General features: G+C 48.2%; 10 protein-coding genes across 10 annotated transcripts; 4 read left to right on the top strand and 6 right to left on the bottom strand.

Moving 5' to 3' along the window:
• Positions 1 to 156: 156 nt before the first annotated feature.
• FOMMEDRAFT_110673 (MFS general substrate transporter) lies at positions 157 to 2,339 on the top strand (the record flags this gene model as incomplete). Its single annotated transcript, XM_007268333.1, has 12 exons — positions 157 to 339; positions 406 to 425; positions 479 to 521; positions 576 to 640; positions 697 to 782; positions 842 to 854; positions 916 to 1,022; positions 1,086 to 1,200; positions 1,261 to 1,713; positions 1,760 to 1,876; positions 1,950 to 2,090; positions 2,153 to 2,339. The coding sequence occupies 12 exons, from the start codon at positions 157 to 159 to the stop codon at positions 2,337 to 2,339; spliced, it is 1,530 nt and encodes a 509-aa protein (XP_007268395.1).
• Positions 2,340 to 2,730: 391 nt separating this feature from the next.
• On the top strand, positions 2,731 to 4,854 carry FOMMEDRAFT_169300 (MFS general substrate transporter; the record flags this gene model as incomplete). The annotated part of the gene is made up of 12 exons (XM_007268332.1): positions 2,731 to 2,913; positions 2,973 to 2,992; positions 3,047 to 3,089; positions 3,144 to 3,208; positions 3,269 to 3,354; positions 3,416 to 3,428; positions 3,490 to 3,596; positions 3,664 to 3,778; positions 3,838 to 4,290; positions 4,341 to 4,484; positions 4,533 to 4,673; positions 4,746 to 4,854. 12 exons carry the CDS (start codon positions 2,731 to 2,733, stop codon positions 4,852 to 4,854), a joined length of 1,479 nt encoding a protein of 492 aa, XP_007268394.1.
• Positions 4,855 to 5,062: 208 nt separating this feature from the next.
• On the bottom strand, positions 5,063 to 7,809 carry FOMMEDRAFT_21563 (mitochondrial carrier). Its single transcript, XM_007268331.1, has 12 exons — positions 7,193 to 7,809; positions 7,050 to 7,139; positions 6,781 to 6,990; positions 6,513 to 6,725; positions 6,201 to 6,460; positions 6,037 to 6,142; positions 5,959 to 5,984; positions 5,804 to 5,908; positions 5,724 to 5,746; positions 5,382 to 5,670; positions 5,268 to 5,320; positions 5,063 to 5,211 (listed from the first exon to the last, which is right to left on the bottom strand). Exons 1-12 carry the CDS (start codon positions 7,650 to 7,652, stop codon positions 5,199 to 5,201), a joined length of 1,848 nt encoding a protein of 615 aa, XP_007268393.1. The 5' UTR covers positions 7,653 to 7,809; the 3' UTR covers positions 5,063 to 5,198.
• A 202-nt stretch (positions 7,810 to 8,011) lies between these two features.
• Positions 8,012 to 13,144, bottom strand: FOMMEDRAFT_158250 (uncharacterized protein; the record flags this gene model as incomplete). The annotated part of the gene is made up of 8 exons (XM_007268330.1): positions 8,012 to 8,638; positions 8,695 to 8,784; positions 8,842 to 8,952; positions 9,023 to 9,865; positions 9,993 to 10,232; positions 10,281 to 11,555; positions 11,611 to 11,736; positions 11,795 to 13,144. The coding sequence occupies 8 exons, from the start codon at positions 13,142 to 13,144 to the stop codon at positions 8,012 to 8,014; spliced, it is 4,662 nt and encodes a 1,553-aa protein (XP_007268392.1).
• Positions 13,145 to 15,356: 2,212 nt separating this feature from the next.
• Positions 15,357 to 16,574, top strand: FOMMEDRAFT_89535 (uncharacterized protein; the record flags this gene model as incomplete). Its single annotated transcript, XM_007268329.1, has 2 exons — positions 15,357 to 15,635; positions 15,702 to 16,574. 2 exons carry the CDS (start codon positions 15,357 to 15,359, stop codon positions 16,572 to 16,574), a joined length of 1,152 nt encoding a protein of 383 aa, XP_007268391.1.
• A 200-nt stretch (positions 16,575 to 16,774) lies between these two features.
• Positions 16,775 to 17,248, top strand: FOMMEDRAFT_158248 (uncharacterized protein; the record flags this gene model as incomplete). The annotated part of the gene is made up of 1 exon (XM_007268328.1): positions 16,775 to 17,248. One exon carries the CDS (start codon positions 16,775 to 16,777, stop codon positions 17,246 to 17,248), a length of 474 nt encoding a protein of 157 aa, XP_007268390.1.
• Positions 17,249 to 17,670: 422 nt separating this feature from the next.
• On the bottom strand, positions 17,671 to 20,522 carry FOMMEDRAFT_158247 (5-oxoprolinase; the record flags this gene model as incomplete). The annotated part of the gene is made up of 11 exons (XM_007268327.1): positions 17,671 to 17,961; positions 18,030 to 18,336; positions 18,393 to 18,521; positions 18,578 to 18,661; positions 18,716 to 19,135; positions 19,186 to 19,633; positions 19,684 to 19,969; positions 20,032 to 20,123; positions 20,177 to 20,293; positions 20,341 to 20,396; positions 20,452 to 20,522. 11 exons carry the CDS (start codon positions 20,520 to 20,522, stop codon positions 17,671 to 17,673), a joined length of 2,301 nt encoding a protein of 766 aa, XP_007268389.1.
• Positions 20,523 to 21,004: 482 nt separating this feature from the next.
• On the bottom strand, positions 21,005 to 21,441 carry FOMMEDRAFT_135370 (ribosomal protein L36e; the record flags this gene model as incomplete). The annotated part of the gene is made up of 3 exons (XM_007268326.1): positions 21,005 to 21,085; positions 21,156 to 21,367; positions 21,429 to 21,441. 3 exons carry the CDS (start codon positions 21,439 to 21,441, stop codon positions 21,005 to 21,007), a joined length of 306 nt encoding a protein of 101 aa, XP_007268388.1.
• A 163-nt stretch (positions 21,442 to 21,604) lies between these two features.
• On the bottom strand, positions 21,605 to 23,396 carry FOMMEDRAFT_141826 (uncharacterized protein). Its single transcript, XM_007268325.1, has 6 exons — positions 23,277 to 23,396; positions 22,994 to 23,173; positions 22,817 to 22,929; positions 22,580 to 22,754; positions 22,132 to 22,517; positions 21,605 to 22,069 (listed from the first exon to the last, which is right to left on the bottom strand). The coding sequence occupies exons 1-6, from the start codon at positions 23,305 to 23,307 to the stop codon at positions 21,725 to 21,727; spliced, it is 1,230 nt and encodes a 409-aa protein (XP_007268387.1). The 5' UTR covers positions 23,308 to 23,396; the 3' UTR covers positions 21,605 to 21,724.
• Positions 23,397 to 23,731: 335 nt separating this feature from the next.
• FOMMEDRAFT_169293 (uncharacterized protein) lies at positions 23,732 to 27,912 on the bottom strand (the record flags this gene model as incomplete). Its single annotated transcript, XM_007268324.1, has 19 exons — positions 23,732 to 23,776; positions 23,850 to 24,221; positions 24,268 to 24,399; positions 24,448 to 24,525; positions 24,576 to 24,671; positions 24,721 to 25,179; positions 25,243 to 25,275; positions 25,326 to 25,397; positions 25,454 to 25,481; positions 25,533 to 25,742; positions 25,794 to 25,898; positions 25,953 to 26,024; positions 26,084 to 26,155; positions 26,205 to 26,275; positions 26,358 to 26,521; positions 26,571 to 26,663; positions 26,715 to 26,848; positions 26,911 to 27,035; positions 27,082 to 27,912. The coding sequence occupies 19 exons, from the start codon at positions 27,910 to 27,912 to the stop codon at positions 23,732 to 23,734; spliced, it is 3,192 nt and encodes a 1,063-aa protein (XP_007268386.1).
• Between the last annotated feature and the right edge of the window lie 25 nt (positions 27,913 to 27,937).

Raw genomic sequence — 27,937 nt, 5'->3', positions numbered from 1 at the left:
CAGAATACTCTATGCTATGAATACACTCGGCGCCAGCATGACAATGTGGCTTCCGGTATTGCGTTCTTTCCCCCACAGACGAGGTTATCTCGCTGGATCAACTGGACTCTGCGAAATCTACGTCTTCTTGCTTTGTTGTACACTCGCGCCCATAGGATGTCTTCTGCAAAGCATTCCATAGAGGAGAAGCAAGTCACTGAGGAACCAATCCCAGTCGATACCACGGACCCAGATGCTGAATTCGGAGGGTTTGAAGAGAGGCAGAAGCTGGAGCGCAAGCTTCTATGGAAGCTAGACTGCAGGATGTCTATCATGATTGTCATCTACATCTTGAATTATGTACGATTACATTTCTAGGTTGGCTTAACTGATTCGTCAAGCTCAATTTACTTCCGTCTAATACAGATTGATAGAAACAATGCTGCGTATGTCAGATTATCATGTTTGCCCTTATTCTTGCTGATCCTAGTTGTATTAGGGCGGCCCGATTGAGAGGTCTTGAGGCAGACCTTCACCTTAAAGTATGCAGTTAAATACATGCACTGTTCAGAAACATTAGTCTGAAGTTAGAACAGGGACAAGACTTCAATACTCTTCTATCTATTCTTTACGTTGGATATATTCTTATGCAAATACCGTCGTGAGTAGGGATTGTCCTTTGATGTCCCACTGAACTAATATGCGGCTGTGTTCAAGAAACATGTTCCTAAACCACATCGGAAGGCCGTCGCTATACCTTCCTGTTTGTATGATGATATGGGGAATGATATCGGTCTTAACTGGTGGGTACTGATGTACTAAATGATCATTCGTTTTGAACCTGAAACCAATTTCTCGATAGGTATTACAACGGGGTACGTATATTCCATCTAGGAAACGTTGAGCCTCCGGACGCTAAAGAGCTTCGTTGCTCAGTTTCATTGGAGCACTCCTAACTCGATTTTTCCTCGGATTCGTGGAGGCCGCATTCTTCCCTGGCGCTCTATTCCTTCTCTCGAAGTGGTACACACGCAGCGAGCTTGGTAAGCAGGTATCCTGTGCTTCGAGGAAGGCATTCAATTAATACCATTTTTGTGTGTACATAGGCTTGCGCATAAGCATTTTATACTGTGGTAATATCATTAGCAATGCGTTCGGCTCTCTCATGGCTTCTGGTATCTTGGATGGAATGGAGGGCAAGTTAGGGCATCAGGCTTGGAGGTAAGTCAATTAGCTTCCGTTGTGTTGTTATAAGAAATTGATTTAATTATTCCTGCTTAGATGGCTATTTTATATAGAAGGGGCCATAACAATCGCTGTTGCATTCGCAGCCATTTTCATCCTTCCAGATTTCCCTACGACGACCCGATGGTTGACACCGTTGGAACGCAGTCTAGCACTGCGTCGTATGGCCGAAGACGGTGGAATAAAGATCGACGATGAGGAAGGAGCAGAGGTGCTCTCCCAAAATCCCGAAGGAGCCCTTGGAAGTACTATAGTCCCGAAGGACAAACAAGGTAGATTAACTCGCCATGGCCACGGTTTCTGGCTCGCAGTAAGAGACTGGAAGGTATGGTGGTTGACAGTTGCCTTTACGGCTGAAGTGACGGCGCTGTCTTTCAATGCCTTCTTCCCGACATTGACTGCTACGCTTGGCTTCAATTCGATCATAACGCTCATTCTCGCGGCCCCTCCGTGGTTCCTGACAGCAGTAGTAGCATTCTTCAATGCAAGGTGCGTGTGCCTTGTAAAACAGTTCACTTTTCTAACTGCTTTTCAGGCATTCCGACAAACATGGTGAAAGGTTCTGGCATATTGTCGGACCTCTCTTTGTTGGTATTGTCGGATTTATAATTGCAATCTCAACGATGAAATTAGCTGCACGTTATGTAGCCCTGTGCGTATCTCGAATATTTAATCTATATTGATTCTGAGGTCGGTACGAGGCTCAGCTGATGCAACTCTTTCAGGTTTCTGATGTCTTTATCCTACGTTGGATATATCGTAATGTTCGCATGGATCTCGAATAGCGTCCCACGCCCACCGTCAAAGCGAGCAGTTGCATTAGCACTCATAAACTGTTTGTCGCAAACAGGCAATGTTGCGGGATCGTGAGTACTTCCTTCGTTCAGTAATCTGGTTAGTGCTTACCGGATATTTTCGTTGACCAAAGTTACGTATGGCAAGTCAAATGGGGACCGTCTTATCGGAACTCGTATGGAATCTGCATTGCTCTACAGGGTCTCACGATTATCATGTGCTGGATATTCAGACAGCACTTGAAATCTCTGAACGAGCGATTGGAAAGAGAAGAAGCGGAGAGAGGTGATAAAAAGAAGGGATTTAGGTACTTACTCTGAGAAATGTGCTCTCTTGGGATATATGGACGAGTTCGAATGTGAAAATACTGTTAAGGCATGATTGTTCGACCAAACGAGGAGCATACAGCTACCTGAGAATCCTCACTGTCGCTGTCCATATTCTCCGATGTCGAGAAGTCTAAAATAATTTCGACGCAAGGCCTCGTGACTCTTATACATTGATTACTAGTATCTGCTTGTGGGCCGGCATCCACATACCTGTTCAATCAGAATACTTCATACTATGAATACATTCGGCGGGACCGGCATGACATTGAGCCTTCTGCTACTGCGTTCTTTCCCCACGGAGGAGTTATCTTGCTGGATCAACTTACAGGACTTTGTAAAGCCAACGTCTGTTTGTACTTTGCTGTATATCCGCACCTGGAGAATGTCTTCTTCAAAACATTCCATTGAGGAGAAGCAAATCATTGAGGAACCAAACTCTGCTGATACCACAGATCCAGATGCTGAATTTGGAGGACTTGAAGAGAGACAGAGGCTGGAGCGCAAGCTTCTGTGGAAACTAGACTGCAGAATGTCTATCTTGATTATCATCTACATTTTGAACTATGTACGGAAGACCACTCCTAATATTGATTTATAGAGCTCAGTTTACTTGATGTCATGTAGATTGATAGAAACAACGCTGCGTATGTCAACTCATATTGTTTCCTGTTCTTCCTGCTGAACCTATTTTATGTTAGGGCGGCCCGATTGAGAGGTTTTGAGGCAGACCTTCACCTAAAGGTGTGCAGCTAAACACATGCCCGGTGCAATAATTTTGGTCTGAAGCTAAGACAGGGCCAAGAGTTTAACACTCTTTTATCCATCCTTTCCGTCGGATATATCCTTATGCAAATACCTTCGTAAATGGGAATTGTCGCTTCCAGGAAGTTCTCCTGTACTAATATTCCGCTATGTGCAAGAAACATGTTTCTGAACCACATCGGAAGGCCGTCTCTTTACCTCCCCGTTTGCATGACGATATGGGGAATGATATCAGTTTTAACTGGTGAGTATTGCTGGCAGTAAAAAGAGCATCTGGTTTAAACAGAGAATTACTTTATCGACAGGCATTACGAAGGGGTATGTATATTGCAACTTGTAGATGCTGAGTCTCCGGACCCTAAGGAGCTTCATCACCCAGTTTCATTGGAGCTCTGTTAACCCGATTTTTTATCGGATTTGTGGAAGCCGCGTTCTTCCCTGGAGCTCTATTTATTCTTTCGAAGTGGTATACGCGTAGCGAGCTCGGTAAGCGAATGTTCTTCGCTGCGGAATAAAGTATCTAATTAATACCTACCATTCTGCGCGCATACAGGCTTGCGCATATGCATTTTATATTGTGGAAACATCATTAGCAATGCCTTCGGCTCTCTCATGGCCTCTGGTATCCTAGATGGCATGGAGGGTAAGTTAGGGAAACAAGCTTGGAGGTAAATCAATCGGCTTTTGGTTTCACTTTCAGAAATTTAATCGGATTATCCCTACCTAGATGGCTATTCTTCATAGAGGGTGCCATAACTATTGCCGTTGCGTTTGCAGCCATTTTCATCCTTCCAGATTTTCCGACAACGACCCGATGGTTGACACCATTGGAACGTAGTCTAGCGTTGCGTCGTATGGCCGAAGATGGTGGGATAAAGATCGACGATGAGGAAGGAGCAGAGGTGCTCTCCCAAAATCCCGAAGGAGCCCTCGGAAGCACTATAGTACCAAAGAATAAGTTAGCAAGACTTACTCGTCACGGTCGTGGATTCTGGCTCGCAGTAGGAGACTGGAAAGTATGGTGGTTGGCGGTTGCTTTCACGGCGGAAGTGACGGCGCTATCGTTTAACGCCTTCTTTCCTACGTTGACCGCCACGCTTGGCTTCAATTCGACCATAACGCTCATTCTTGCGGCTCCTCCGTGGTTTGTGACAGCAATAGCGGCATTCTTCAATGCAAGGTGAGCGTATTCTCGTGCAGCTATCCTATCCGCGCTAACCTGCTGCGCAGACACTCCGACAAACATGGTGAAAGGTTCTGGCATATTATCAGCCCTCTCTTTGTCGGCATTATCGGATTTATAATTGCAATTTCAACGATGGAATTAGCCGCACGTTACATAGCCTTGTGGGTATCTCCAGTATTCGATCCTCCGTGAGCGTTGAGGTATCATAACGGCTTTTCTGACACGATTTCGCCAAGGTTCCTGATGTCTTTGTCTTATGTTGGATATATCGTAATGTTCGCATGGATTTCAAATAGCATCCCTCGACCGCCGTCGAAGCGAGCTGTTGCATTAGCCTTCATAAACTGCACGTCGCAATTGGGCAACGTTGCGGGGTCGTAAGTGTTCTTTACTGAATGTCGTTTGGTGCTTACCATGTATTTGCGTCGACCAAAGATACATATGGCAAGTCGAGTGGGGACCGTCTTACCGGAACTCGTATGGGATCTGCATTGCACTACAGGGTCTCACAATCATTATGTGCTGGATATTCAGGCGGCATCTGAGGTCCCTGAATGAGCGACTAGAAAGGGAAGAAGCGGAGAAGAGTGACAAAAAGAAAGGATTCAGGTACTTACTCTGAGAAAGCATTCCCTACTGATGATATGGACAAGTTTGAAAGTGGAACTACTGTCGAGAATTTCTCGCCCGGTCCAACAAGATTACTACCCATCTCAGTCATACCCCAAACTTCTGTTTCCAAGAAGCAACTCTACATTAGGAAAGGACAGATTGTATTGATACAAATTGCGTGTTCTGAAATTGCAAGCATTAAACGAGGATGCGCATCTACGTCCGGGACAAGAAAGGCGACATTGCATGTGAGCAAGATACGAATAAGATGGTGATCTCCGTGAATAAATCTATACACCAAGTCTGATATGAAACGGGGTCAGCCATCCTGAGCAGTGGAGGGATCAGTAATAGCTTACCGTCTTTTACTATGTTCATATACTACATACGATATGGATACGGATGGTATAACCTAAAAATTGCAAATGGATCAAGCCTGCTTTGCTTCGCCGTTGAAAAGGAAGAACAATTACCTTAGCCAAGGTTGGAACCAAGCCTCGATAGAAACCTCGCCAGCCTTCATTCTGATATGTCCTCCAAGCTACATCGAAGATGCTCTTGTATTGCTGAGGATGCCCAGATGAGCCTGAGGCTTGCATTCGTGTCCGAACAAGATTAAGTGGATAGACACTCGTTGCACCTACGCCGCCCGAAACACTGCCGAATGCCAGTAGCGGTAAAACGCCGGGCTCATCTTTGCCGGTCGATCGAAGGTATGCGAGCTTCAAGGCCTCAAAGGTGCTCATGTCTATGGCGGCGTAACTAGAGAACGAATCCATAAGCGTCTATACTTAGTTTAGCTTCCTGCAACTTACGGGAAGACACCAACTAAACCAGCCTAAATAGATCCCATATTAGACGTGGCATGACAATAAATCAACGCGGAGACACATACGGCGAGACCACGGTAATAGGCTCTGAGGCCACCCAAGGCCCAGAGACGTCTCGCTGCAGAGATCACGTCACGTTTCTGATCTCCTGTCGTGCTCATCATTTGGGTCTGGCAACAATTTCAGTAAAGCAGGAATGAAACAGAGTGTTGTTAAGGACCTTGAGCGTCTCGATAGGGTAGATAGCTTTAAGTAAAATGTTCAGATAATGCAACAATGGCTTATTCAAGACTCCTACACAGTTGACTTGTAATACCACCAAATCCTCCAGAGAGAAAGCGACTCGTTCCGCTGATTTCTCGCACATCTGAAACATGGTCGACGTATTCCGCGAAAAATTGTTTCTAGCAGTGCCGACGCTATTCAGATGAGCAGCGTTTACCAAATATGCGAGGTACGCACAGACGTCTCGTACGAGAAGAATTTGATAGCGGATTCCGGGAAAATCTTCACTACCGACAATCCGTTCCCGACCCAAAATGCCCGAATGCCATGTCCTTCCATGTAAATTTGACCGATAGCATTAAATATAGCCCTTAGGCCTCTAGAAGCGGCTTTTGAGGCTTCAGTAGGAGTTGCCAGAGCGACGTTACTGAGTTCCGGAGAACGTGTTATCAGAAAGACCTTCAGACGATCAAACGGAGCGGTAGTGGTCCGAGAAACTTCGTAGAACCACGTCAGAGCAGAGTGATGACAGAAAAACCAGCAACTAACCAGCACCAGCAATCCCACCTGCCAGCAGGAATTTTAATGAGGTGGAATGATGGCTCTCTTCCTCTTCATCCTCCTCAAAGTCATCATCATCATAGTCATCATCTTCATCGTCCTCGGTGGTACCAGCATGGTCAATCGGAACAGGTGGAGGATGGTTGTGAGCCTTAATTGGATGGACCGGGGGCCGGTCTTCACCACTGATGATGACATCGCCTGGAACATATTGATAAACAGCAGCTATTTATATCTTATAGTCACTCGAATTTACCTTCCATAGTGACGCGAGCGGCGCCTCCCCTCCCATCATCGCCCATATATTTTCTCACTTCATAGTATCGATAGATCTCTTCCGTAGTTGCACGCCTTGGCAATAAAAGAAGGAAATCCCGAAACTCTGAGAAACTAATGGCATGTGAATGGGGTGACGACGTCAGAAAGGACATGAACTCCGATAGGGTGGATGCAGTGAGCTTAATCCCTAGTACAAGATAATTGATATGCGTAGTTTATCACAATATTGAGAGGATGTCAATTCACCAGCATTGTTTAGCGCGGTAGCTAGCTCATCAGCCTCGAGATGGCCATTCCCGTCCAGATCCAGTTCATCGTGAAAAATATGCCAAAGTTCTGGGAACAGATATTCGTTCATGCTATCGTATGCGTAGAATCAAGACACGCACCAGCTTCCTTGTAATCCGTATACTTCTTGAACTCGTTCCAAGTAACTGGTTCTACCGAGTTGCCTTCCTCCAACGCGCATTCTCTCATGAGCTCGTCATGATACATCATGGTCAGCCTCTCCGCCTTCTCACGAGTTAATGAGGCATCATCACTGGCCGGTACCCAGTTCGGGACCACAGCATCGAGGTCACCCGTCCGAGGGTGCGCATGAGATTGATGAGACCTATGTGGATGCGGTATCCTCTTCCAGAGCGCATGCAAACGCTTCTCCCTGCTCTCAAGTCCCTCTTCCTGGCGGAAGTCATCCAGTGAGCGAGCAAGACGGCGGGGCTTCGGTAAGTCTGAGCGCAGCCGGGGTATATAGGGTCTATCAAGAGCTCCAGACAGTGCACCTTCATAGATCTCTTTTCCTGACAATCGCCTGTTGGAACGCGCACGTTCTTGCTCTTCGTCCGCCATTCGACGCGTCCAAGCCAATCACAAGCAGCTCGTCAAGTTCTGAGGACAGAGGTGTAGGACGAGCAATGCAGTATTTTATGCATCCATAAGTAAAAGAGAGATGACGGGACTTGAGCTAGGCTTCGAAGGGTTGGTGATCGCGACAGTGTAGCAATTGGCACGCGGTGGTCAACAGCAAGGTTGGGAGCGGCAACTCAACTGGCCGGACTTGATCATAAACGTCATCGGTCACTTCAAATGCATTTCAACTATGTATAGAAGGAAAATACTACAGAGGGCGAGATAATTTGCGTGTTATTACAGCAGGTTAGATAAGTTAAAAAAACTACGTGACAAATTTAGTGAGAGCGCCTGCACTTTCAATACTCATCACTAGTACTATAATATGGTCCGTATTCCCTTGACTGGGAAGGTGAAGGTGACGGCGACGCCCACGTCTTGAACTTCGCCATAAATACCCTTGCCCACAGACCGAAAATCTGCCAAAAGCTACGTCGACCTCGTTGCCTCGAGGATGGAATCGGAGTGCTTCGTGATCTCGCCACTGGATGTACTTTACTCTTGTTTCTAAAAACCTTTTCACTATGACTTCGCGCTGCCTTCGTCGCATGTGGCTGGGGTCCTCGGCGAGAACGCAAGTTCGGACTGGGTGAACTCTCCTTGCGATCAGCTACACGACTCCTAGAACTATTGGAACTCGGCGGAAGCATAAGGGTGTGAGCTTTAGCTTCTCCGACAGGTGCACTTGGATACCTGACTTGGCCCCGGGTTGCATGCTGAATGGTGTAGTCAGCTTGTCGATCACTAGTGGTAAAACCACGAGTATGCCCTTCGGGCCTCCGTCCTTTGGGAGGAACTTGAGGGTAGGCATCTGATTCAACAGTTTCGTATTCGTCTTGGTCCTCGGAAGCAGGAGTAGAAAAAGCAGGGGACTGAGGGCGCGAGCGTTCTTTGTTGGACTGGGCATTCGAGGGTTCAACACAGTTCTGTTCCGGCCATATGAGCACATTAAGTTCTGCATTGATGCGGTGAAGGTACGCACATTGTCATTCTCGGGATCAGGATTCGGTTTGTTAAAGGCGGAGTCATTTGACAGTGAATGCCCATGTGAAGTTGATGTGTCTGGATAGATCTATGCATATTGGATATGAGACAGCGTATGAAGGGAAGGGCGTTAATATAAACTTACAACGTGAACGGCTTTCTTCATGAAGCTCGGAGGTTCCGGAGGTAACATGTCATTAGACCGCTTCTTCCGGTAATGAGATGGAATAGGCGGCGTCGGAGGTCTATATGTCTGCTACGAGCAAATAGACGTATGAAATGAATTGAGTACCTATACAACACAACAGTCAAGATAAGGGGCCTACTTGCGTGACTTCCAGGGCAGGGAGACGCTTGTGTTGGCCATGCAGATGTCGCGACTGTTTCGGAAGAGGCTGAGTCTGTGAAGTCGGTGATAGTGACCGAGAAGCAGGTGGAGGTGAGGAAGGAAGACCGTGAGTCAAATCCCTATCGCCAGGCTGAACGAGACTAGAATCCGATCCATTCAGAGGCAATCGTTTCCTATTACCCAGTGATTGATACCTGGGAGGTGGAGAAATGCAGTTTGTCGACTCTGTTTCAGCGATGAGGCGAGGCTCTTTAAGTTCTGGAAAATCCGCATGGCTGACGCCACTTGATAGGCTCGGTGGATGATTTTCCGACGATTGAATAGCGCTTGCGTCACGCTCGCCATTGTTAGTTCGTCCTCGTGAAGCCTTCGCCTTCTTTCTTGAACCAGGAGAGTGACTGCGTGAAGATAGTTCTACAGCACGTCGAGATGAAGGAACAGGAGCAGAATCTGATAATGGTGCAACTACGGTTTCTGTCACTGTCGTGGGTTCAATATCGGGCTTTTCCTGGGTCAAATTAGTCGCCTCGATGTATTGCTGCGGCATTTTCCTACGGGGCACAGGGGAACGATTTCGTGTATTTGCTTCCGTAGCCATTCCATTGGCACTGATAATTGGTGGAGAGAGACTCTGCGCTGTCCGATTTTGGATAACATACGAGGTCGCCGGAGGTGGGTCCAGTGGCATGGGGACATTCCGAGGTGACCTCGATGAATACACATGCCACCCCTTCTCGGTGTCGTTAGGGGCATTTCCGGGACTTTGAGCGGGCTTGAAGACATGCACGTTCTCGACCTCGTGTACGTGAAGAGTCAATGCCTGAGAAAATCGTCAATATCAAACACCAAATAGGAAGAGTTAGGAGCGAGAATATCGTCAAGATGAGCACCACCACCAAATTTAGGATAGTGTGATACGCAAGGGGTTGGTCAACTATGATACGCACCATTGTCGCGTGTTCCGACCTTTCCGACCGTAATTCCGTTGCTACAGACGCTTCAGCTGGAACCGTTTGTACTTTCTTTTCTGCATGAGACTGCGAAATCGCCGGCTTCAAGAGTGGGAGGATGCTCGAACTTTCATCATGGCCAGCTTGTGACGGGAGAGGCAGGCTCGGGCTTGGACTATTATTTGATCGTACAGCGCGAGTAATCGTCTCTTTCCAGTCGGAAGGAAGCTTTGTCGCCTGTTAATTTAGTACGGTGTACGAAATTCATACAAGGTAAAGACTCACTGGAGGTGTGGCCGGCTCCTCTGGTGCAGCATTTGAAGTCACGACGGGTTTTGCTGACGCGAGGAACTGTGTTACGGGACGTGCATTGGTCTTTGCTCCTTCGATAGTTGCTTCATTGTCCTTGGTCGGCTGTTCGTCCTGTATCAATGCATCACGTCGTATTACGGCCTTTGTAACGTGTGCAGGGGTAGACGAGTAAGGTATCGCACTACGCGAATGTGCAACAGGTAAAGCAACGTTCCGAGTCGACTGGTCCTCGCTGTCGTGTTCCAGCTTTTTGGTCCGATCTGGCTCTTCTTTAAGAGTTGACATCGAAGCAATCGTTCCGGGCGGAGTTATCGGCGGCGTGGCAAGGCCAGATTCTCTCGATACTTGACTGCGATCGGACATGGGAATAGGAGCAGGACGCTTCTCAACTTTTACCTCATTCTCCTCGCTTGCTCGAGTATCAAGCAGCAATGATCCTCTGTAATGCACGTTCTGGCTGGGAACCGACACAGGAACCGTCCTTTCCTCCGCTGAAGTTAATTTGTTTTGCCCCTCCTGAGTAGTCGATGGATTGGTCCCTCGAGAAGGCGGCGTGTGTGCTCGGGAACGAGTAGAGTCACGCAAATTCACAGCCGGCGTACTCGTTATTTGATCCATATTATCTTTCATCTGCTGCATCTTTCGTGACGAGTGAGCAGTATTGCTTTCCGGTGTGGAAACTGGCGCTTCTTCACGGGGTATGGTCACTGCTGGCGTCTCCCGAGTTGCGAAGTTGCGCAATGCGACGCTCGATGGAGTATATTCCTGCGCGAAGGTGGATGCATGAATATTCTCCGCTGGGTGCACTGTCATTTCACGTCTCTGAGGTGCCGGAGGGCGAGAATCTTCCGACTGTAGCGCCTGTTCATGTGTAGCCATTTGCGCATTATGCTTCTCCGCTGACGCTTTATCCGTTTGAAAATGCGGACGCTGTGATACCTCCGTTGCTGTTGCTCCGACCTTCTCAACAAGCTTCGACGTGATTTGTGCTTGAAGAGCAGCGGATACCCTCTGTTTGGGTGCAGAAATAGGAGTGTTTGGAGGTGGCGCGGGGAAGGGGGGCGGAGGAGGCGCATATTGGGGGATGATAGCAGGCGTCGGAGAGCGCGAGCGCGAACGAACAGGAGCTGGTGCATTACTTCTGAGCGCAGCTGGTTCGGGAGATACAGAGCGAGAGGATTTCGCTGATGATTCGTTAGACGGAGGTAGCTGGACCTGGTGCGGTTGCAGGAAAGCACGAGGAACGACCTTGACAGCAAATTGTTAATCGAATAGAGAAGCCGTAATCTGGACGTTAACTTACCGTGCTGATCGCCTCTTGCACGTCAACTGCTGGAGAAGGTGGATCTACAGACAGAACTGGCACGGTAGGCTGCGATGTTGGATTCAAAACTGCATGCGTCGGTGCAGGCACTGGATGGCTCGGTGACTGTATTCCGGTTATCAACAATCAATTCCATCGAATAGTAAAAATAAGCGTCACTTACAGAGATGCTGTTGTCTTCGAATGTAGGCGGTGCGACCTTTGGGGACGGTGTGCGGGATGGAAGCACCATGGCGACAAGCTGAGCCATTGAGGGCACCTTCCTTGGCTGAGGATGCGCCAGTGCGTCCCTCTGTTGTTCATCTTTAGCATCGGATGGCCGCGAATCAGAGCGAGAATGTGCTAATGCTAAGGGCAGAGGCAGTTGAGTGTGCACAATTGTGTGCGCTTGGGGAGGAGCCTGAGGAGCCGTAGAAGCTTGTGAATATGGAGCAGCTGGTACTTGTTCCCGCGAAGTCGGCGCCTTCACCACTCCCCGGGAGCCAGTTGCAATTACCTTTGGCGAGCTGGCAAGCGCGTGCGCAGGCCTGAGATGGGTATACGCTTGGACAGGTTGCTGAATCGTCGGTATGCGAGCGTGTGATGACTCTAAGTTCACCGCTAGATCGCGGTTCGTTGTGAAGTCGCGGAACATAACTGGTACCTGATAGTCCGTCGCCGCGCGAACCGGTCTCGAAGGAGCCTGGCTCACTGCCGATGGAGCTGGATCTGTGTATGCTTTGACTGGCACTGGGTGACCGTAAGTAGAACGTGCATTGGAAGTCTGGGGTACCGGTGGAACACGTTCCTCTCTGTCTCGTGCCTCTCGTGCCGACGGTAATCGTTCAAACACAGCAGTAGGCGGCGTCGATGGTGGCGTTGGGATGTACTTGGGCACTGGCTTTCTCCAACCCGGGTTCCGACGCCTCGTGCCGTCTGGGGACACTGAGCGATTCATGTCGTCTCTCTCAGGCGGTGCTAGCGTACCTTTAGCATTAGACGCGATTTCGGCTCCCCGTCCGTTACCCTGGTCGTATGTCATCATTTTTAGTGCAGGTGAAATGTCCGTGTCTCGTTGCTGGTTCCATGCACCGCGGGAGTCGCCTTTAACAGTGCCCGACCTGGCATGAGGACCTGATTGGTACATACCCGGCCTTGCGTAGGAGTGCGTGGTAGGGGCGGTATTTGAGTAGGTCGCCACCTGGGTGCGCAGTTGAGACTGTTTTGCGTGGGTATAGGGCTTTGCACTGGAGTGAGTCTGATAGTGCGAGTTATACGTCCGCTGTTCCCGCTGAACCTGGGTCTGAGAGGTCGCTTGCAACTGTGTCTGCTGGTGGACGAACTGCCGCTTATTTTGAAACGGCGATACCGGACGCATGATCTCCAGGCGGGGCTCGGGGCTTAGCCTGGCCCGCTCTCGCTCGCGTTCACGCGCTGACATAGCCGCGATGGTGTATTGCTGAAGCTGGGGTTCTTGTTGATTAAGTCGTCCTGACGGCGAAAAGCGAGGTGAGTACGCTGAACTGGCGGGCATTCCGCCTGTATATGTACAATAGTTAAGCACGTCCAAGCGTTAAATGGGCATTTAGGTGGCGGACGCAGACGCAGAGTGCAGGTGCTTCGACTAAATAAGGCTCAGGCCGAATGGATAGTGAAGAAGATTCAGGGCTTTACTGGGCCGTATCACTATGTGAATTACAAGCGAAGGCCACATCTAGGTGAGCAGAGGCCGCCAAATCCTCACACATGTCTAAAACTCACCAATAAAAAAACTTTCGCACCATGAAATAGAAGGAAGGCCGAGTCAACAACGCTGTGGTGGGTTATATAGTGGTCTGGCATAGTCAAGTAGCAACAGCCAGCAGAATGTGTCCAAGCGTGTGTACCACGCATTTGTGATGAATGAAAGAGTCGTTGCATCTGTAGAGTGAAGTCAAAGCAACAGCAGCATGTCACGGGTATTAGCCACCCAAGAAGCACGCAAGGCGGAGTCCTCGTTGCCTACACTCTTAAAGCACAAGGCGCGGATTGGGCCGAGGCTTGCCATATTGACGTGTACAGCCTGAAAAGTCAAACTGAAAGCAACAATGCCGACATGCGGTCGTTAACACGAGTACTGGTTGGCGCGATATGATATCTTGCTTCGTCTCTGTTTCTGGTGCATGTAGTTGAAAAGCACACTATCCATTGATGTTGATAAGATAGACTTTTCGATGTGCTGTGCCTAAGCGGCGGAGCACAGCCAGCTGGTGCATAGTCATTAATACGAAGCTCTTGGGCCCTAGCTTCATATCCGCGTTGGCCCATGAGAATAGACGACATCAAGAGAGATTACAGTTTGTTCAGAACAGATCGTGGGACACACAGAGCAGATCGTTGTGTATGTTTATTTGGGTGATCACACACTGATTGCAGAATTACTGGATTGAGTCATGTAGTGCATCGGATCAACGATAAATTGATCACGTGATGAATGCGAAGAAGGGCGCAGGGTATGCAGCGGAATATTTCTTGGATCATACGATCTTGAAAAAAAAATTGACCGTGTCAACAAAGAAGGTTGGGTGTGCGAACTTGCGAATAGCACAGACCCCCTCCTGAGGACACATCCCATGTCTCCTGTCTCCTTATCTTAACCCCCCTTGTTTTAATTTCCCCCTTCCCTTTCCACATTCGACTTGTCCTAAATCACTTGCTTTTTTTTCTTGCAAGTGTGTTGCCCAGCAGGTTTTATTCCCCTTTTTCCTTTTTTACCTGTTGGATCTTAGGATAATCTTTTAAGCCATAGAGGTTGGAGTTTTTGTAGCTGATTTTGTCCCCTCTCCCCCCTGGTGCAAGTGTATCTAGTAGCGTAGTGTACCTTGCAAATATGAAACACATCCTTGCCAAGATACAGACTCGTACAGAAGCTACTAGGGATGTTCAGCGAAACAATACACTTCCGGTGGATGAGTCGAGCGGACGAGTCGGGTTCGCAGCCGTACGCTGGTGCGACTTGCGTCAGCGGACGGGAGATCGGAAAGGACGATTCGTAAGAAACAATGACAAACGGGGATGTAGAAATTGCCGAGGTGTTGATGTGCTGTTCGGCATCGCTCGGAGAGGGAACAAATGGAAGATGGGGGTTACCTAATGTGTTTCGAATTGCCATTTTCTTCGGACTGCGATTCGAGCAGAAACGCTACTTTTATGCCCTTGCGAAATCATGTCTGTCCTCCTCCCGCCCGCCCCCCGCCCTAGGATACACTCCGTTTCTACAGGTGTCCGTCCGCCCTTGTCCATTTCTACCCTCGCCCGTTCTCCCGCAAACTCATTTCTTGCCAAGGACGCTGCGGACGACGAGTCATCCGACCTGTCAACATCGGCTGCGGACTCGCGCGTGTCCTCGACGCGCAGTTCCCCTCCCCAGTCCCCTGCTTTCGTTTCACAACACCCACCATTCGTCGGGACTCAACCAGAGAGCTCACGGACGCGTCTGCAAACTATGTTTCCTGTCGTAGTGTCCAGGACAGTTGATCTCTGGCGCGCTCTTCGCACAGGCGGGTCCGGCAAGCACACGACCAATTTATTCGCTTCCCCAATGGCTTCGCCGCGTTCGTCGACAGATACGGAGTACATTCTGCCTCTGTCTGCATCACCCCAGAAAGCGGCTTTCGATGCTGCAGAGTTGGACGTGCCATCGCGTCATGGAGCGCTCTACCGCCTCCTGCCGTTCCCATCGGTTCGTTTCTCTTTGTTCATCATTTATGTCGAGTTGTTCATCACGCCGCCACTCTCAGGTGCATGCTTCTCTGTTATCAGTAGTCATTCTCTTTCCCGTATCGACTGCAGTCGTGTTCCTTTCTATGTCTACTTTGCCAATTACCTTTGCTTGGCCCCGCACACTTTCCGACTTAGCACAGGTTGAACGCGACCTCAATCTCTACTTTCGATCGGGATCTCTGCCAACAGCACATATTGTAGGGGTCCTTGCCGTTTCTGCGGTCTGGAAACACGCTTGGTCAGTGCCGGGGAGCGTGTTATGGGTATGCGTCATATTGTCTTACAAACTCCAGTGACATACTCATCTCAATTTATCTGGTCTAATTTAGAATGTCCTCGCGGGAGCACTTTTCCACCCCTTGCTTGCGACCTTACTAATGACGGTCCTGACTTCAATTGGATCTGTACTCGCCACTTTGCTCGCCACTCCGTTAGCTCCCATTTTGACCCGACTGTTTCCTCGGCCCGTAGAGCTGACTCGCGCGGCATTGGAAGGATCTTTTTCCTTGGCATCCAAATCGGTGCATTCCGACGGTGAAAGCAAATCTTCTAGTGTCACTACTGCTACCTCAGCCAGCTCTCCGGCATGGGCGCGCCTCTCCGTACTCCGGCTTATTGGCATTGTCCCTTGGTCAGCACTCAATATTGCGTGCGGACTGACTGGAGTTTCCCTCTACGATTGTTTCTTAGGCGCTTTCATCGGGACGCTTCCGTGGACAGCCGTCACATGCCAGATCGGTGATATTTTGGAGACTGTCAGCAATGCTAGTGAAAACGGATTTGGAGAGGGGCTCTCCAAGTCTGCCACAGTATCAAGTGTTCTAGCCCGGCCGTCAATGGTTTTGGAGCTTATTTTTCTCACCATTCTCAGCCTCGCACCTATCGTTTTTAGGGATCACTTGCGCAAGTTTGTTCCGTCTTCGGAAGGCACGAGCACTGTCACTGTGGAGTCAGAGGAGTACGAAGAGAAAGAGATGACGATTCGTTCAAGCCAACGAGAGCAACTGGACGAATGGGATCCACGACAGACAGAAGGCAGTGAAGAGGACCCCGCATATGACGAAATGGAGCGACGTGGGAGACGATTGCGCCGTCAAAGATGGACATGGCAGCGATTATCAATGAGCATTCCGCGGTGGTCCACTCTCGGTTCTCCTCTGCGATCGTCCTTCCCCAAGGTTGAGCGTGATGACAAACAATGACATTGATATGTCCTCGTGCCATCCCTCTACTGTCATTTTGTTCCACGTTCGCCATCCACCTCACTTCACTAACAATAACCTTGATTGCAACTCACATCAAACTATTTATTCGGATTCAAGCACCTTACGATCCATTAATGCCATTGCCTACTCACGACCACGCTTTCACCATGCATAGTGTCTCTTTGACCAAGAGAAGCATGACTTGTAGAGTTTCGCATGACCTCTTCGCAGCGCTCATTCCTGTTTCTCTCAAATCATCTTCCTTTCGATGTGTATTCGCTATTGCATTCCCTGTTCATATTAATCCCTTTGCTTTGCATTTGCCACCTGCAGTTACTGCATTTTTCTTCTATTTCCGGAAAACTTGCTCATTCGCAATCCCGTGTATCATTGATCCTCTGCCCGCCGTGCTGGCTTTTTCACAACAGCATCTATCTTCCATGCTTTCGTTCTTCCTTCTTCCATCATATTCTTCCGCGATATATCTTAGATTCTTCACCACCTTACTCATGACGAAACAGCAGCAATGGATTCATGCGAACGCAACGCTGACTGGGCACATGCACCGACACTGCAAACCTATTCTTCGAGTCCGATACGCACGGTATGGTCACGATAAGGCACTTTTATGTCGAGCAGGCACATTTTCGCATTGGTGTAACGCGTTATAGAGCCCGTCTGTCACTCAACTCGTCAGCCGGTCCTCCGCATATCTGCTTCCACAATGGTGCTGAGTCAATCCAGCCTTGACCTAACTTTGTCTCGCTCATCCGGCCCGACCTCCGCTTGTTCCGTATTTCTTTTTGTTGGGATTTGTTTGTTTGTCTTTGTTGTCATCCATTTTCCATTTCCATACTGCACATATATTTCGTCAGTATCACGCAGTCTTATCCTTTCACTTTTATCATGTAATTTCAGATCCCTCCTGTCGCTGTACATGTTCCTATCTACCGTGAATGGAATCAAGAAAATTGAATGATGAATACCGTGTGTTGTGTGCTACTTGACGCGAAACTCCGAAAGGGACATCGACTTTAATATTCATATTGTACCACTCGATTGATTCATTTCTTGTATGTGAAGATATGGAGGTCTACTGAAGTGTTATGTAAAGATGCTTGCGGCACAGGACAGCCTCCGAACCGGGGATAAGAACAATCGTTTGCGTGTCGTCGATGATCATTGCCGTACCTTGCACGGTATCTCCGATCTCGAGTTTGTCGAGCAAGAAGACGGGCGTATCGTCTACTCGTCCAACACCATCGAAGTATACAGAGTGAACCTTGTCCGCAGAGGACGACGAGATTGGCCGTTTCTTGAGAGTGCGAAGCTCCTCGAAGACGGAAGGACCTAACGAGTCGAACGTCTTCCCGATCCCGCGAACCTAGACGTTGCCAAGATCAGAATCTGCGCACTAAAAGAAATTACTGCAAGGAGAATAGGAGAACGCACTTTAATATCATCTACAATAATATGCTTCGTATCTAATAAGAAACCAAACTCCTCTTTGTACGTTTTCTTAAACGCGCTGAGAAAGTCTTCGTCCTTGTCCGCGATCGCCGGGAGGACCATGAGTGCTGTGTCCGTCCCATCAAAGCGCATGTTCAACATACGCTCTACATGCACTCGGGAACCCTCAAAGCCCTGCCGCTTTAACTCAACACGCACCTCTCGCTCGAGCCTGTCCAGCCGCTCTGTTAACGACGGCTTGTTCTCGGGCGTGTAGAACGTTGAGCTGGGTTCTTGGCGCTCGAAAGCACTGTAAACGTATGTCTTGCGGTTATCCTTTTGCGACAAATTGGCATGGAAGCTTACCGGTCAGCTAAAGCAAGGCCATACGCGGAGAGGATTGAGCTATATCTATGTATCAGAACAGTGGAAATGCCGAGAATGTGTGCAATTTCGCAAGCATGTTGTCCTCCAGCACCTCCAAAGACTGCGAGACTGCATATTTTCGCGATTAATGACATTGTTAAGCGGGGCTACAGGCGGTTCCTTACATATGACTAGAGGTGCTGTATCCTCGAGCCTCTGTGAGGGCTCGAATAGGCCTGCACATCGTCTCATTCGCGATCTTGATGAATCTACATAAAGAATATTAAGAGACATGTTGTGCGGAGCAACAATGAGACACTAACCCATATACTACTTCATCAAAGCTTAATTCCTTTTCAAAGCTGTGAGAAGAGTTCACTTCCTTGACAACTTTCTCAAACAACCGTCGTGATGCTTCAATATCGAGTGACTCCTTTTCTGAGTCTCCAAATATCTTCGGGAAGTAGTCCACAACCAGCCGTCCAAGCATGAGGTTCGCATCAGTGACTGCTAGAGGACCGCCTCTCCGGTAGCACGCTGGTCCGGGAATAGCACCAGCACTCTCCGGGCCTGTTACGAACAAGCCGTTACGGAAGGCTAGGCAAGAGCCACCCCCGGCAGCGACTGTGTTAATATCTAGTTGCGGAGACTGGATCGTGACACCAGCTGTAGTGGTTTCGTAGACAGTCTCATACCGCCCAGCAAAACGCGAAACATCCGTGGATGTACCACCAACATCGATTCTGTGCAGCTTGTTAGGGTTTATATGATAAGTGAGAAGGTACAGACGAACCCTATAATTGGCGTCTTTTGTTTCTCATCCCAGCTTGTCAGAGCATGGCCTACAACTCCTCCGGCTGGGCCACTAAGGATGCTCTTCAGACCGGAAAAGTTGTCGATATCAAATAGTCCTCCGTCACTTCCCATAAATTCTACACGTGCATTACCATCTCCGCCTCGTCGAAGCCTTTCATCAAAGCCTCTGAAAAAGCCGTCGAGATATTCATATAATACTGGAGTGAGGTATGCATCAGCAGTAGTTGAGGCACCTCGCGGCACCATTTTGATCATTGGAATTAATTGTGATGAGACGGATATATGCTCAAACCCAATGTCTCGTGCTATGGATGCAACCAATTTCTCATGGTCTGGGAATGTATATGAGTGGACAAGGATAATAGCAATGGACCTGTAGCCTTCGTCATAGAGTTTCCTAAGGTCAACCATGATTCGCTGAGGATCTGCGGATAAATATGAGTATGATTCTTTTTCTGCTCAACAAAGGACATACCAGGTCGCTTTAATATCCGAACAGCTTCGCCAGACAGGCCCATTGCTATTTCTCCAGGGCCTTCCGCTTCACCTTCGCCATCCCATCCGGGACCTCGGTAGCCACGAACTAATTTACCATCCTTATCGAATTGGACAGCATGCTCAGCAGCCTTAGGGTCGGATGTATAGCCAACTAAAGTGACACGTTCGTCAACCTCCAAGACCTCGGAGTACAAGACAGATGGGCGCCTAATATTGAGGTCAAATATCTTCGGTCGCGATTGATTGCCAATGACAAGCAGGTCCTGGAGCACAGAACATGAGAAGAGGAATCGAAGGATAGGGACAAATAGGGACAAGTGGATACCTTGAAGCCCTTGGTGATTACAAGTGCATGCTTATGGCCTTTCCTTTCAAGTAGAGCATTTGTCGCGACGGTTGTCGAAAGACGAATGTAATCTGCAAGGGCAGGTTGGCGCTAGGTGCATATATGCACTGAATTTGCGACTCACCAATCTTGTCCGTTGGTACCTTCTGATCTTTCGTTGTGTTCTTGCCTGTCACTGCTTCCAGAACTCTTCGAATGCCCTCTGTTGGCGCATCCTTGTAGTTGCCTGGATCCTGTGATACTACGAAGAGTTAAACGGATTGAAACAAAAGATGTCACGCTACTTACAGAGCTTCACGACAATTTCCTTCCGTTCCTCTGGATTATCCGGATCAGGATATGATCTAACTTCGAGTTAGGCCTTCGAATGCGCGATAGAGACTGTAATGTAGGACTTACGCATGAACATCACAGAACGTTCCTCCTCTATCAGCACAGATGCGTATACTTCGATCTGGTATACGAGCCATCGTTGAGAGCGGTGGTTGAAGACTGAATTCACCACACGCCCAGAAATTTTATGACTTCATGATAAGCCGGAATCGACACGGAACGTCATTGGTACACTCAGCATCAAACGGATTCAATTCCGAGGTACTTGTATTATCTAATGTCTTAAGCATGGCTCCCATAAAATCTCCTTACAGATAGAGCACATAAACTAGCTCCTTATCTCTTGGACATATTTGTTTAAAGGTAGGCGAGGTTCATGATGCAGAGTATGTAGAACTAACAAAGCACTTCTCACCATCTAAAAGCAATAAAATTCATTATCGCCTGTTGTTTCTGCCAGTGCTCGACGTACAGAAGCTCGATCGCAGCAGGAAAATTTCGGTTGCATGTAGAGAGTTTTGAGCATAGGACACAACTATAATCACATATGGCATGGTAGGCAATATCTCCAACGCCAGTCGACCTCCAAACGTTGGATCGGAGCAAAATAGTATGAAGCTTAATGGCCTGCACGCCTGCTCTCCTGGATGATTCCACCAAGTTCCTCTAGCTTGCGTTTCGAGCGGAGTAGCGTCCCAAGCTAAGTAAAGCAAGATACAAATTCATTAGAAAAGACGGATATGGACATGCATAATCTAGTCGGCACGTACACGTTTTTTGGTAAGCTTCCTCGCCCGCTTGTCTTTTGAGTTCCTCAGCAATTCCATAACCCGACGCTCATACGGAGCGAATCCTGCCACTTCACGAACAACTGAGCGCACAAAAGTGGTGCGTGTTGACCGAACGCCCTTCTTATGCGAGGGCTTGACGGACTTTGGAATAGCAGTTGTTGGGTGACCCTTGTTGAGCCCACGGCGGGTGTCTGTACCGATAAACAGAAAGTTAGAGGCCAACATGTATACACCTGAAATACTAGGACCCACTGTTTCGTGCCATTATTTCGCAGCGTCGAGAGTCTTCAAGCCAACTATATAATACGACACGCACCGAAACTTCGATGTTCAAGCGTGCGAAACAATTGACTGTCATCTGTACAGCACTATATCCACGTGATCAATTGCTGAATAAGCAAAGTTTACGTTCTTTATTCCCCTTTATGTACCATTTACGTAGTGTTCAAAGTAAAGAATCCCGAAGTGTAGGGACAGTAAGGATGGAGCACAAACAAACAGAAAGCAAGTCGGAAATTGCAAATGTTAAAAAAATACTCTAATCTCCACTAAGCGTGAGGTACACTTCGCACGACCTTTACCCGTTGCCCTCCACCGAGCCCACTGAGCGACTTTCCATAAGAAAGGGGAGTAGACTGCTGAATAGGCTCTTGTCTTGTTCTCGATGTCGCCTGAGGGCTAACCGTAGCTACTGATGACGAAGCTGGTGGCGATGAAGCTACAGATCCGTGAATAGGTGTGGGTGGGCGCAGCGTCCTTTGGCCACCTGAAGATGATGCAGCACTTGCTTGTCTTCGGCCTGGTACAACACCTGAGCCTCCAATAGCAGGCGCGTTCTCATCGCCCTCCTCTTCCTCCTCTTCCTCTTCATCATCGTCCTCGCCAGCAGCGTCCTAGTGATATAAGTGATTAGTATACATAGCCAGAACATCATATTTCGATCAAGAATACGTACAGGATCAAAGTCTTCTAAAGGACCCATCTCCTCTTCGTCATCAGTATAACCATCATCATCGCTCGTAATCCATCTCCCTCGCCAATCAACTTGATCAAGTTCAGATGCGCTCTCCGGTCGCAATCGGAGCCATCGCATTCGAGGACCGCTTTTCGCCCGCTCGCTTACTCGGAACCCATATATCTTTGGTGTGTATACCTTCCCAGCAGCAGGTTTTTGCCCGCCATATGGGTTGGGATTGACAAAGTTCTGAGTCGAAGAAGTTTGTGAGCCAGTTGGTGATCGAGTGGATGAACCAGCATTTGGAGGAGTATAGAACGGTGCAGGAGCGAATTCACGATACGTCTGGAAGAAAAGATGGGCAAAAGTAGTGCCAAAGAATGCACCTATATCGTCAAAAGTATTGTTCAAGTAGCTGTTGGCACGTAACCACACAATACAAGCGTACCATCAACGCCCTGGTATCGACTACTTGGAGGGGTATAGATGTCATTACAATTCGGGCAATATAGTTTCACAGTGTCAATTCCAGGTAGATCAGACCGCCCACAGGGTACAATATGGCATGAAAGACAGTAAACGCGTGGACAAGTGCCAAATTGACCCGCTTCATACTTCTCTGCCTGAGAATATGCATATCAGACTAGTCCAGGTATCACAATATGATATTGTGACTCTAACGTACCATAGCATGTAGACCAGCTCGAGTTAGAATGTACCTCTGATGAACCAAGCCGTAGAGGAGCTCGGCAGAGGCCTCGACAATCGACACATCCGGTATTTTCAGCGAGTCTTCTTCTAACACGAACTGCAATTAGCCACAAGCTAGACAACCAATATGATTGCGGATACAGCAACACACCAGGTTCGACATCCAAGACCATCTCCATTGCCTCTTTCCAAAATGGCACCATGCTGTTCAATCCCGTCAAGTTGAAGTCATCTTCGATGAAGTCCTCGCTGACTTCGCAGAAATATTCGTGGCCAGGAAGAGCACAGAACCAGCTAATCCATGTTAATGATGATGTCGGAGTCGACGAAGCTACATATAATGAAGGAAAAGAAGTATGTGAGATAAATGGCTCCTGGTGACAGGACCTAGTCTGGTCTGATGAGTCGCGATTCACGCGTGCGCGGCTACTCACCGTATCCTTCTTGCTCAACGTCCTCCTCCATTGCTTCACCACCCTCTACTACCTGGTTTTGCAGCTCGTCTTCCCCTGCAGCCACTCTAGAGTCTGGCGGAGACAGGAGTTGCTGTTGTTGTTGTTGTTGAGGTCGTGGCATGTCGTAGGAGGTGTTGATGAAAGGTGAAGATATAGAGAGCGATTACTATAATTAGTGCAGACACGCGGATTCCGCGTCATGCCTTTCTGGAATCCCTTGTGTTTTCCGGGCACTACTTACAAGGTCTAGAAGCACACGCGATCAAGCAGTTCTCTAAGTCATACGAGCCACGGGTTCAAGTCTATTGTACAAAGGTACACTGCGGCAAAAATACAGACACGACATTAATGTAACAGTAGGTAGAGTAGGACCGTGACGTTTCCGTTAAAACTGAACACAACCGCATAAATACGGCGTCCAACACATAATTACATCACCTGCGCTTCCGTGCCTTCACTTTGGGCACAACCGTCGTACCCTAAAACAATCACAAGACATCCCTCTTATTCAGAAATGACCTGTAAAAGCGAATTGCTGAGCGATATTCTCACCTTTGGATCTTGTGCAGAACCGTCACTATTCCTTGATAAAGTACGAGTGGCCGTTTTCGTGCGGCGCAGTGGCCGTGCCCTCTCTGTTTCCTTAACGGTCGTCTCAGTGGTATCACGTTTGCGCTTCGAAGCAACAAGATCAGTAAGGGCAATATCGTCGTCGCTTGCTTGAATGGTGTCGGATGGATCAAGCGTTCCCTCCGAAAGTTTGGCAAAGGTCGGGGCATGCGGTGGCGAGATACCAGCCTTCTTGGACTTTACGGTTTTAGTCTTGTTTACAGATAACACCGCATTAGGTTTGATACTCGACACAAGGGAACTTAGAATTAGTGATGGTTCATCGGGTCCAGCTTCAGTCTCCGTCAATGTTGTCTGCTCATGTCAGATAGAACAAAAGTAGCAGTTATGGCTTACTTACAGGGCGGTCCCTATCAGGAGCCTTAGCAATTGCCTCCCCGGTCTGAGGGCTAGTCGATGCCTGAGAGGACATCCAGGCCTCGTCAATTAGCGAACGCGGACCATTAGGATCTGGTGTCACTCTTGACCTCGCCTGCGGTGTCGGTCAGAACAATTCATTGAGCCATCAGTTGCAACTCGCCTGTACATTCAGGAGCCGCGCAAGTTGCATTTCAAGTTCTGCCTTTCGCTTCCCCAGTTCCTTAATTGCGTTGTCCCTCTGGGAAGATCTCGTTAGAAGGTATTCTTCATATGTTTGTCCCTACGAACCTGACGAATTTCATTTCCTTTTGCCACCAATTGCTGCTCATGACTTGTCTGTGTTGTACGGTGAATCATTTCGATCAGTTTCTTCTCTCCCGCCGACTGCGAGACAAAGTCAGTTTCATGGGTGAAAAATTTTGCCCCTCCCTACCAGATCTCCCTTCTCGTATCGTAAGATAATAGATCCAGCACGCTGAGCCTGCACTTCATTCGCTTTTTGCAACTCATCGATTCTGCTCGTCAGCTTGATGACCGCTTCGATCTGCGCTTGAGACGGCAATTTGGCTTCTGAAAGTTCCTTCTGAAGATTGTTAGACTCCTGTTGCACACCGTGCATTTTCTCGTGAAGTGCCCGCGCTTCGTCTTTAGAAGAATCTAGCTCCCTCTGTAATCGTGCTACTTCTTCCAACTTTGCGGCTAGATTCTCCTTAATCTCTTTCACTTCCTGCGCATGTTTAGTCTCGGTATCTGACAGCACCGTTGAATACTCGTTCGTCTTGGCCTTGAGTTGCGCTTGACTATCACGCAGGAAGCCTTCAAGTGTACGAAGTCGCTCGTTTAGATTAGTAACTTGAGCATCTGTGTTCCTCCTTGCGTCTTCAATTGCTCTCTAATGCCAAGGAATTAACAGCAGTCCTCAAATACGATCCAAGGCAATGGTCAAACTACTCACGGCGCAGGATGCTTCAACGGACAGGAGGCGCTCCTGAACAGAAGTTAGAATACGTAAACAAATAGGTCGCTACTGTAAGGCACCTGAGCATCGCCATGGGCCTTTTTCTCCATTTGCAGCATCATAGACTGATCTTCGAAGCGCTCCTGCAGGGCCTTATTGCCACGCCAATATGAATTTTTTTTTCTTCGTAGATAAGAGAAGAACAAACCTCATTTCGCGTCTCCGATTGTCGCAACCTACAATGTACGAATGAGCGTGTCGTGACAGGAGAATCCCAGAACACGTACTTGATCCTGCAATCTTCTATATCCGTTTTGATGACATCCAGTTCAGCCACCAGAGCCGCTTCGCTCGCCTTCAAGGTATCATTGTCGTTGATCAGCTTTGTTCGAAGTTCATACTCGGCTTGGACTTGAGTACGACAGGCATCAAGGTCCTGTTCAAGGTGTTGACTTATCGTAAGCTGATTTGCCGTGTTCGTCTCAAATACTGCGAGGCTGGACAAAAGATTAGGTAAGGGTAAAGGAGATCTTCACTTCTTAACTTACTTTCTCTGTAAGGTCTCAATTGATGCACTTTTCGTGCTTTCACTGGCCTCCAGGGCGATGATCCGTGATTCGCGGTCTCTCAGAAGCTCTTCCACTCGAGAAAGTCTTTAAGACGAAGAGTCAGTGAGACTATGGGCTCAGGACTGCAGTCCGCATCACCTCTCTCGACTGCAGCGGAGCGACTTGACTTCCATGGCCCTCTCCTCTGCTAAGGTGCGGTGCTTTTCCAGTCTAAAGACAGAGCGCCGTAACATCAGAGTTAGAAAACTGTACGGAGCTTCATGACGAACTCTCTTTGTAGGGCGGTGATAGACTGTACTTCGGCTTCCTTTTGAGAAAGACGCTGTTTGAGCTCTGCGATTCTGCAAAAAATGTCAGGCGTTTTCTCCAATATGTATGCATTTGACACACTGTTTCGCAGAGGTGGCGACGGCGGCTTCCAGCTCCGCATTTTTTGACACGAAACTCGCATTTTCTTGTTGCTGGGCGCGAAGCAGTGAGGCCAGCTCACCGGTTCTCTTTCCTGTCGACATATGGTATACGATGAGAGCTTTCTTTGCATACATCAACTTCGTCACCTGTATCACTTAATTTTTCCGACATTGAATGTAGGGCATTGCTGTGCTGGGTGTGTAAACCTTCTAATTCTGCAACTCGATTCTTAGCCTCCGCGAGGTCTCCTTGAGCACATTCCAAGCGATCTCGAAATATGTCAATGATCTGCTGCTCTACAATTAAGCGTTAGATTAAGTAAATGCGTTGACGAAAAGACCTTACTATTCGTCATTTCTGCTTGCAGTTCGTTTAAAACGGATTTCCAGCCTTGGGTTGGAACATATGATCCGTCTTCACCGATTGAAGCTTCGAGCTCTGCCCTCTTATAAACTCACTTGCCTCTCTGTAATTCAAAACTTTACATACGGTCCACAGATTTCTGAATTTCCTCCTTCAGATTCTTGACATCCGGTAAAGACGCTTCTGCTTCTTGAACAAACGAGAAACATTCTTCCGAGCGGGACTTGAGAGATTGGGTTTGGGAAACTATGTCGTTCAACCTAAATGTATAAGTGAGCAAACAAATAGGTGTGTATGATCTGGTAAACACGAAATTTCTCACTTCTTCGCCTGAGACTCCAATTCGGTCTTGGTCTTCTCCTTGATTACAGCAGTTCGTTTCAGCAAGTCGTCTTTTTCGGAAGTCCTCACGACAAGTTCTTCTTCCACACGTTGTAGTGCTATGGTCTGCGCAAATGTGAGTAGAAAATTCCCGTAAGGTCAATGTATGCACTTTTTCTTCAAGAGCACGCTTCGCGTTGCGCAAATCTGTCGCTCCTTTATACATGAGATCCGACAAATCATCACCGGACTGGCCATCAGCCGACATCACTTTAGGAGAGCTTTTTGAAAGGCTATCCCGAGAATTAATATTTTGTAACGACGAACGAAGTCTGGAGATTCTTCCTTGATCGCCTTCATTAGAATCAGTGGTGAGAGAACGTCGGTGTGGAGTTGCCGCACGGTAATCTGAGACCTTCCATTTAGCCAAAGCAGCCATAGAATCATTGTGAGGGTCGAAGTGTCCGCTTGTTTCTGCATCGAAGGGTGAGGAAAAACCACCCGACTCCCTCTTGAGCAATATCTTCTTAGACGAGTTTCTGGCGTAGCTGTCAGGCTCCATCAAGTCCCCAGTGCCATCCGAGCAGCGGCTCTCATCAGCAGAGAACACTTTTTGGGTATTTCCGGTAGTTTGGGTTTTAGACGCAGCAGAAACATATTGCGGATGACGCGCAAGAATTTCACTGGAGTTAATGAAAGGTGGCCGCGATGATGAAAAGTGCTCTTGCGTAAACGAAGCTGAAGAACTCCCGTGTCCGCCTCTATTCAGGCTAAAAGTGTCCTCGGAGTACTTGCAATCCTGGGTGTCTACAGCTTCTACAGGAGCATTTGCGTTATAAGTTGAACTTGAAAGCTTTGAAAATTGCTGTCGAGTAGAAGCATTGTCCACTTTTGGGGCAGACGAGAAAGGAGAAGTGCCGAGCGTAAAAACACGTGGAGAGCCTGGTATAGCGCTGTACGAGCGCCTCGCCCTCCGGAGCAACGGACTGTTGTCAGCATTCATGGTTATGGTTGGAATCTGGGGTAGT

Source organism: Fomitiporia mediterranea, assembly GCF_000271605.1.
Source record: "Fomitiporia mediterranea MF3/22 unplaced genomic scaffold FOMMEscaffold_8, whole genome shotgun sequence".
NCBI classification, from domain to species: Eukaryota; Fungi; Basidiomycota; class Agaricomycetes; order Hymenochaetales; family Hymenochaetaceae; genus Fomitiporia; species Fomitiporia mediterranea.
The sequence above is the reverse complement of the archived record's forward strand: the minus strand, read 5'-3'. Positions and strand labels throughout refer to the sequence as shown.